Source organism: Acipenser ruthenus, chromosome 9 (assembly GCF_902713425.1).
Source record: "Acipenser ruthenus chromosome 9, fAciRut3.2 maternal haplotype, whole genome shotgun sequence".
Lineage (NCBI taxonomy): Eukaryota > Metazoa > Chordata > Actinopteri > Acipenseriformes > Acipenseridae > Acipenser > Acipenser ruthenus.
The window spans coordinates 46,423,182-46,432,929 of NC_081197.1; the positions used below are offsets into that span (position 1 = coordinate 46,423,182).

Consider the following 9,748-nt stretch of genomic DNA (forward strand, 5'->3'; position numbering starts at 1 on the left):
TGTGTGTGTATGTGTATAACTTCACTATAACGAACCCCCATGGGACCTGGAGAAATATCAGGGTGTTCACTGTAATAGGGTTTGGCATTTTCCTGTATCAGAATAATGACAAAACGGCAAATTTGAATTTAACATCAATATATAGTACTTTTATGAAGATCCCTTCACATTGATCAACATTTAAACGGTATTGTGACAAGGTACTCATGTCACATGTGTGGGTAACCGCATTGCAAGACAGAGAGACATGAGAGTTGGAGTTTAAAATGTCAACGCAGGCGTTGGCATTTTAAACCCGTTTCCACATATAAATTACACTAACACTAATTTCCTACAGGTATGTTTAAAAGAAACAGTAAAGGAAAGAATGTACACTTACATGCTGAATACAGTAATTACATGTCTTTTCTCTTGAAACAACTATCCAGCGTAGATTGCTCCACACGCCCGTTGCCTGGTGGCAGTTTGTGAAGATGACGGACAGGCAACGATTGCATTCGTCATGCATGATTCGTACTACAATAAGTCATCTTTGAATTAGCGTTATCTTTGAATTAGTCAACCACAGTCTTTGCTTTCACTGAGAGAATAACACACTTGACACTGGAGAAAGTTCAGCGTCAGTCAGTACTGAGATCGTTGTATCCGGGTCGATCCTGCATTGAAAGAATCGGCTCTTGCTGTTGGGATAATTAAAAACGGGTGTTCATTATAAGAAGGGTTCGTTATAGTGAAGTTAGCCTATTATATAATATATATATATATATAAATCATCATCTTCAGCCTTTTTCGATCCACTGCTGGATGATTAATCAGTAGATTAATCGGTGCACATTTTTAATAAAGGTAACGATTTTATAGCAGCTGTCCTGCATAGTAGTAATAAAAAAATCAATAGAATCTTGAGTGTAACAGTAGCTCGCAAGTTACTTTGGGAACACTCATGTTTTTGTGCTGACTTCAAGAGACGTCCTAGATTGCTGTAGCCAGTGCTGTTCCATGTTGCCTTTTCTGTACTGAACAAAAGACAGTTCCAGCAGTATATTTCTTTAATTGGCAGCTACTGGTAAGACACGGATATGTTTCATAATTTTAATTTTGGAAGTGGCAAGTATATCCCTTCCCTTCCTGTGTCAGTTAGGGTATTTGTGGTGTATACCTCAATTTTTTGAAAATTGTTTTGAAACCAATTAATTGATTACAAAAAAATTAGAAAAAAAACATTGAGAAAGTTTGAAATATACTGAAGTTCCATATCAAAATCATACCGTCCTGACTCTATGGAATCCGTTGTTCAGCGCATCATTACGTATGTTTGTGTTCTGATGTTCAGTAACCTAAATATAAACACGATTTATACAATTTTGAAGTTGTTGCAGTAATAGCCATTTTGACTTGAAATGGACATCCCCAAGCTAAAACTGATGCAGTTAAAACACATGTGTTACCAATTTGGCTTGTACCACAATGGGAACTAAACAATTTATGTTTGGACATACCTACCACATAGAAAAAAAAAACATAATGGCATCTTTTTAAAGCAGCCTTCTTTAAATCTGTCAATGCTGGCTGTTGACCTATGAACTTACCTAGAAGATTAAACAATGATGTCTTTTTTTTGTGTGTGTGTGTGTGTGTTTTTTCAGTGTGTGTTTATGTGAACAAGCATGGGAACTGCGGGCCACACCTGGACAGGAAGCAGGTCCAGCAACTATCAGATCACTTCGGTCCCGGTCCAGTCAACATAGTGCTGCAGCAGGCTGTGCAGGCCTGTGTGGACTGTGCCTACCAGCCCAAAATTGTCTTTAACTTCCTCAAGACGGGACAGCACGGCGGAGAGGTCATAACAGGTACTGCTGCTTGTCATGACCTCAGTGTACAAAAAAACACTGTTGCCATCCCTATGCCTGTTCCTTTATGTGATGTATGAAATATTTATGGGTTTTCCTGATGTGACTAACCATTTTGTGTACAGTTCTGTTTTGACACAGTAGGTATAAAAAAAGCTTACCCAGGTTGCTTCTGCGTAGATTTGAAGCATTTACCACCAGTTTGTTTTGAGAATAAAATTGGTGTAATTTTTGCACAGGAACAAAAGCTTGATGTAATGGGAAGTGACAAATTGAGCACAAACCCCATTTTTAAATCAGTAAGTCTTACATCCCCATCGGGGGTAACCACGTGGGGTTGCTGCCAGCCAGCTCAGACCCATACTGCCATCTGTCATGCCCCTGCTGCTGGGATCCTGTTTGTCTTTACCAGTTAAGGGTCTCTTTCATGATGGCAAGCCCTGTGTTTGAGTGTTAAATGCTTATTTTACAGGCTTGTAAATATAATAATATTATTATAATTATATTATGCACACAAGAATCATTAACAACAACATATCCATGAAATAAAAACTAATATTTAAAAAAAAAAAAGAAAAAAAAGATTAACACACCTCCCTTCATGTATAATTCACTGACAGTGCATACTTGCACTGTTCACCTACCCACAACTGTAAATAGAAACACAAAATAGAGAGATAAGAAAAAAAGTGTGTTCCTGTGTTTGTGTCGGGTGCGTGTAAGGACTGTCTTGTCTCCTGTGGACACACAGCTTCGTTTGACGGTGGGAAGCACCAGGTCCAGCTGCCCTCTGTGAACAGTGCGTCGTTCGTACTACGCTTCCTGGAGATGCTGTGTCACAGCCTGCAGTGTGAGAACCTCTTCAGCAGCCAGCCCTTCAGTCCCTACCTGGGGGCCACGCACAGCCATGCTGAGTTCGAGAGGAGCAAATCAGGTACATCAGCTGGTTTCAGTGGCATTTGTTCTTCTGTTGTCCACTAAGAGTTCCCTAAATGATTGGCAATTCTCATTGTTCCTTGACTTTGCAGTAAAAGAGGAGATATCAGAAGCCTTAACAATAAACAGGGGAACCAAACGTTTCTCCAAAGACTCGCCGCCCTACACTGCTGCACTCTCGCCAAAGCTCCCAAGGACAGAGGCTCACCCTTCAGAAGGTAATACGCTCGGCTGGACATGCATCAATACCTGGCCCATGTATTGAGTCAGTTGTTTTTTGGGGGTTTTTTTTATCAGTTTTTCATAGGTTTTTAATCTGTGGAATAGCAGTGATTTAAAAAATGTAAACGCCTTTCATTTTAAAACGAATGTTCACTTAGAGATGATCTATTAAAGGCTTCATTAATTACATTATTATTGTGTTTCTGTTTTACCCTCCGAAGCTCAAGATTGTTCTGTACATGTATTATGGGATTCATGTCAAGGCTTTGTGTGGTGGTGTTTGTTCAACGCCTTCCATGAATAGTGACGGTGTCATCCAAACGCAAGCATACCTGAATGAAGGGAGTGTCTATGATGGAGATTGCATCGCCTGCTTTTAGCCACTGAAAATGTTCCCCAAGCGGCCAGTAGTTGTGCTGTAAAGAATGAGCATTATCAAAGTCCTTTGCCTTCATCCATTGGAACATGTTTGGAAATCTGCAGTAATTATCCAAGATGCCCAGGTGTTTTCAGGCTATCAAGGACAGTGGATCAACTCTATTTAAGCTTTTTCTATAATAGTTGTAATTTAATACAGTGTTAATACCTGTGCACCTTTGGTTACTTCATCTTGCCATTCACAGCACATCCTTGAAAGCACTTTCCCTTATGCAGTAGTTTAATTAAGGACAGAGCATTAATTGCACACACACACACACACACACACACACACAGGAGATTATTAGTTATTATTATATTATGTTAGATGAATCGATTCAGAACGGTTCATGAAGTCGACATTAGTAATGAATAGAGATGCAACTGGCAACTGATTTCCTAATCAAATATCAGACAGGTAATAATCTGCAATGCATTGAGGACACAACAACAACATTTTATTGATATAGCGCCTTTCATAGCAAGTATCCCAAGGCACTTTACTAGATTTAAACAAACAAAAAGAAAAAGTACAATTAACTACAGTTAAAAACCAGTTAAAAGTACAGTTAGATACAATTAAAAGCCAATTTAAAATAATAAGTCTTTAAAGAAGTTTTAAAAAACTCTAGAGAGTCTGAACTTTTGATAGAATTTGGCAAGGAGTTACAAAGCCTGGGTGCATAAACAGAACAAGCCCCGTCACCCTGAGTGTGCAGCCTGGAGTTGGGGACAACCAACAGACCAGCCTCAGAGGAACGCAGGCTGTGAGCAGGGGCAGAGGGAGTAAGTAGGAATATGAAGGAGCAGTGCCAGTTAGAGCTTTATAGGTTAGCATTGCAATTTTAAAATCAATCCTAAAGTTAACAGGCAACCAATGGAGTTGACATAGTACATGTGAAATATGATGATGAGCTTTTGATCTTGTTAAGATACAAGCAGCAGCATTCTGGACATATTGGAGCCTTCTAAGAGTATTATTAGGAAGGCCACAGAACAAAGCTTTTGTATACTTACAGTATACAAAAGCAAGAAGCTAAATAAATGTGTACACTCTTCACAAAATATTGAAAATGTTGGTGTATTTTATTAAGTATAGTAATATAACTTATGAATTGAAAATGCATTATCATTAAAAAGCAAGAAGACATGCTGTTTTTAAAGTAGATTCTAACCCTTTCTCATCACAAAAGAAATGCAAAGATTTCGTTTACCAACATGCAAGGAAATGTGAGGCTCCAAATTGGACCATGGCAGTTGTAATCGATTAATTGTTGCATCTCTATTGATAAACCGCTCTCCGTGTTCAGCAGAGACATTGCCGCATGATGAGAACAGGCTGCTGAAGGAGCATCGCTTTTCTGAAGAGTCCATGGACTCCGCCTCCAACTCCATGAACCCCCGCTCTCCGGCCCTGAGAAACCCGGCAGAGTACCGGCCCCAGGGCAGCTCACCCTGCTACCGCAACTCTCATCTGCCTCTGGGTGCCGCCTCCAGCTCCGCCCCCACCCCGCCCCTCCGCAGGATCTCCTCGAATCCTGCGGGGGGCAGCGCCAACTATCATGAGGTCAACATCAGCCGTATGCAGAGGAGAGTGGAAGGTAGAGACTGAACTCCACGATCAATATACTTCAGTAATGTATCTCTTTATATTTAGTGTAAACCGACATAAGCAGCATTAGAGTCTATTGACTCGGCATGACCAGTTGAAAGCAGCATTACCAGACTTGATCAGTGCTGGTCTATAATTCCAACTGGCATTTGGAGCTTTTCTATCTTGGGAAACAATAGATTTTAAATATTTCAAATTAGTGCTGATTTTTATGCTGCTGTTGTTTTATTTCCACTGTAATGCGTGCTTTTGGACATATGACATTAATGTATTGAGAATTGCTTTCTGTGTGCCTTTCTCAGTACTGAATACTCTTCTAATTAAACATTTACATTATCTGGGTGTAAATTTGGTTTTGTTGTAGGCAGTTAGACATGAACATAGATTTAAGTGTTGGATGCACTGACTTTTAATATTTCCAGTGTAGCCAATATTGTACTCTGCTCACTCAGATACTAAAAAAGGTTCTTGTCTGCACAGCTGTAGTGTGATGATTCTTACTGCTATGAAGTTAAAAATAATAACATATTGGCTACTCTCATGGCTGAATATACACTTTAAAAGTGTTGCTGTCCCAGAGCAACCACTATCAGTGAGAACAGAATTAAACACCTCCAGATGGCACAAGGCACAAGGTCTGCTTCCATAGATACTTTTGGAACAATGTTTAAATAAGGTCCTGCAGCAAAACAGTATCTTAGAAACTACAAATTGCTTGATGTTTGTATGCAATAACCCTCACCTTGCTATCAGTGGATTTTTAAATTGATCAGGTATTGCATGAAGTCACAAAGCGATGAAACTATAAACAGCAGTTGTTTTTAAGTGTGGGGGGGTTACCAGACCTTTTTCATACAACTGTTACCTGGGTTTGTTTAGTAGAAATGTTCAACTAATCTCCAGTTCACTGTCCAGCAGGACATCTAATCTGGTTAATGTGGTCGCTTCATTACTACTAAAAAACAAACAGAGAAGCAATGCAAATCCAACATTCAGAATCTATCTGTCCTTGAAACACTGAAATTACAATGTTTGACCAAAAGATTGCAGCAAACAATAAGTATATTGAATCATATAATAATTTAAAGTCAACAAATCAATCCCCCCACGCCCATAACAACGGCCACTGTGTCTTGAGGATGGCTGCTTTTCTAAATTTCAATTTTGATGTTTTCAGTAAGTGTCAAGATTGTGGATTGTTTGTACCTCTACTGTGCATTCCACATCCTCAGAAAGCTCTGTATTTGGATAATAATTCTTTAAAAGTAGTTTTAGCTCAAGAGACAAAGGCTTCCCTGTCTGTCTTGGCAATAAGTCACTCTCCTGAAAAAGCTTGCTCCTGCAAATAGCAGTAGGAAGTTATAAATTATATTGTAGCTCTGCTACAGCTCATGAAGCAGTAGTGCTAACATTTTTCAGAAAACACTGCTGTTTTCAACATGTTTGTTTTAGGCAATATAGTTGAGACTATCCAACATTTTTTAATAGTATATACATGTTACTAGCTGGACGGTTGGGTTTGGTGTAACGATGGGATGTGTTTTGTGCAGCTGCTAGTTCCACAACAGGTCCTGATCTTCAGCTGACTGACAGAGAGACCCCCAGAGTGCCCAACAAGAACCCCTCGGTCTGGTCTATAGACGAAGTGATGCAGTTTGTGAGAGACGCAGACCCCCAGGCTCTGGCTCCACATGCGGAGCTCTTCAGAAAACATGTGAGTCCCCTTCACGTTGCATTCACAGTGATTCAGTGCTCTGGTGATCATTTTCAGAGACCCGTTTGGGAATTCATTCATTCTGAACTGAGAATTGATGGAACTTCAATTTGAGCTTTGCTCAGTGATACCATATTACCATTTTAACCAGTTTCAATCTCAAAATATAGTGGTTTGTCCAATTCAGCCAGGCACTATGCAGTTATTTTAAATATTTGAAGCGCTTTCACAATTTGAAAACTTAAGATCACGTAAGATCATTTTTCTTTAATCAATAAATTCATGTTATGTTGTTGCAAATGTGAACAATGAAGTACAGTGCAATAGAACTGATTCAGTATAAAAACAGTATTGGGATAGATACAGTAAAGAGTACTGCGCTCATGCAGAAATTGAGGCACTTTGTGGAGCTGCTAACTTTGTGCTTCAGTCAGTGCTCCAGATCCTACCCGGCAAATGGTTTCCGTCTTAGGCTGGCAATGATTACAGTTACTACTGTACATTACATTCATTGGTGATCGCTTGACAACAAATTGATTAGACATTATTAAATGGCAAACACGACTGTATTGTAGGCATGTAGGAATTTGGATTGTATGCATTTTTACAATCCAAACACAACACTTTTCCACCCTAGATTCATTGCAGAACAGTAAGTCAGTGAAGAACAGTATTTTTACTTTCACGAAAACAAAACACAAGTGAAAATGTTATACCTCATGAACTTTTCTTTTTCATGGTACCCGGCACCTGTATTAAAAATGAAACTGCATGCCCAGATGTGAAGAATTCATGTTCTCGTCTTCACAGGAAATCGATGGGAAGGCTTTGATGTTGCTGAGGAGCGATATGATAATGAAATACATGGGATTGAAGTTGGGCCCGGCTCTCAAGCTCTGCTACCACATTGAAAGGCTGAAACAAAGCAAGTACTAGCAGCTTAATGCTGAGGTATTTCCACAGATGACTGCCCATCCAGTTCTTCTAAACCAACACAAAAATCAATCAATGATGGACTCAGCTTAACCATTCTGATCCTCCTTGCAGAAAAAAACAAAACAAAACGAGGCAAAGCGACACTAGCGCTGTGTCACAAAGGGATGTGTATCAATAAGCAAACACAACAAAACAAAGCAAGATCCTGAACTCTGGCATGGTCTCACGTTTAACTATGAAGAACCTTTGTGAGCCGTTATTTATATTGCAGAGACCACAGTACCTATATTTAAAACAAACAAACAAACAAAAAAGTTTTTGTCATCTGTGCAAAAAAGGAAAAAAATGAATTTCTTTTTCATGTTATATCGGTATCAATTCAGCTGAATCCCAAAGGATAATTCTGTCTTGTGTTTACATTGCATAAATGTTTGATTTTATGTGATTCTTACAAGAGAATTGAGTGTGACCCACACGGATGGATCCTTTTCTACGCAGACAGGATTGCTTGCGTGATTCTACCACACATGGCAAGACAATGACTATTGACATTTTATTGTATTTAATGTTTGGAAAATGACTGGAGTTTTTTTTGTTTTTGTTTTATTTGACAAAGATGACAGGTCACATATTGTATAATACCTTAAAACTGCTTTTTCATTTGGTTTAAAAATATTTCTATGTCCTGTAGTTTGCATAGTTAGCTATGTACAAAAAACAAATATTAGATACAAAATTTGTTGTGTTTTAACAAGTCAGTTATTTGACTGTATTCAGATGTAAATTCCAAACCTCTACATAGCTGAACATAATTTAAGGATGAGCAGATAAAGGCTTGTTTATGTAGCTGTTTTCACAAAAGTATCAATAATAAAAAAAAGTGTAAATAATATGGTTCAAGCTGTTTGCATTGCCAAAACCCTTGTTATCTGAGATCATTTCCGTCTCTCTAAATGCTCCATCGATTTACCCTCCTTATGCAAAAACTAAAGCCTCTATGCACTTTATCCTGACAAGCCCCCCTTGTGTCCTTATCTCTTTCCAACCTGCAGATTTCCTTGACCTGGTTTAATCAGAAGGGCTGTCATTAAAATAAAACAATTATGAACTGAAGGTTTGCAATACATAAACCCCAAGTTGCTCCAACCTTTTTTTATTTATTGAAACAGACCGTGTTTAACAGTCGTATGAATAGGGCTTGTGTTTTTTTATTATTATTATTTTTTTTTTACATTTTGTTCTTAAAGAAATACATTTAAGGATATCAGATTTGTTTTAATGTCCATGTACTGGTGCTAAATCTTTTGTGCTATATCATTTTTTAGTTCATGCCCCCACCCCCACTTTAAGCTGTGATAGCTTTGGTAGTATCCTTTTACTGTCTCAGCCTGTGACTATAGAAATTCCAGGTTCTACTACCAAGCCTTGTTTTTTTATGGGTTCAATCATAAACTTCAGGGACAAGAATGTACATTTTTTGTAGAAAAAACATTTCAAAGTAACCCTTAAACTTAAAATGCTATTCTAGAGAATTGGAACAATTCCTTTTTAAAAATGTGGTAAAGATTTCATACTGCCTTTTTATACAGAGATGCTTTTAGTTTAAAAAGTAAAAGCGATTACTTAAAGCTACGTGACAAATTGCCTTGCTTAATTTTAATGTTCCTCAGGTTTAAGTAGATCTTGATTAGCAGAGAAGAATTTGTATTTGATTTTTTGTTGGAACGTAATTGGATCTTCTAAATTCAACTACATTCTGTTGACCCGTCAACTTTATTGTGAAGATTTTACTGTTTTATTGTGCCATAAGTTTTATATATATGTATCATGTTTTATATGCATCATTATAAACTGCAAATACTGGAATAACTGTTGTATTATAGATCTACTACAGGCTTACATTCTTGTCTAAAAAGATTTGTCAAAATAATGAAACTATTTTGTCTCCAGTTCACATCATGTATTTTTATAAAAAATAAAATAAATGGTGGCTGTTCCTTGTATATTTCCTGGGTCTGTACCTTCTAAGAATATTTATCATATTTGTTGCACCTTACTACA

At 38.0% G+C, this 9,748-nt stretch overlaps 1 protein-coding gene across 3 annotated transcripts in view; it reads left to right on the forward strand.

The window, feature by feature from the left end:
• The window catches only part of LOC117406135 (sex comb on midleg-like protein 2), a 57,068-nt gene extending 47,378 nt beyond the window's left edge, over positions 1–9,690 (forward strand). For 2 of the 3 annotated variants that reach the window (XM_034009969.3, XM_034009971.3), the window contains 6 exons: positions 1,647–1,850; positions 2,602–2,784; positions 2,879–3,004; positions 4,736–5,026; positions 6,588–6,751; positions 7,562–9,690. In XM_034009969.3, the coding sequence (XP_033865860.3) occupies positions 1,647–1,850; positions 2,602–2,784; positions 2,879–3,004; positions 4,736–5,026; positions 6,588–6,751; positions 7,562–7,687 (1,094 nt within the window). In that variant the 3' untranslated portion in view covers positions 7,688–9,690. The remainder of the gene's footprint in view (positions 1–1,646; positions 1,851–2,601; positions 2,785–2,878; positions 3,005–4,735; positions 5,027–6,587; positions 6,752–7,561) is intronic. The other variant, XM_059030101.1, reaches the window with a different exon arrangement.
• Positions 9,691–9,748: the final 58 nt, after the last annotated feature.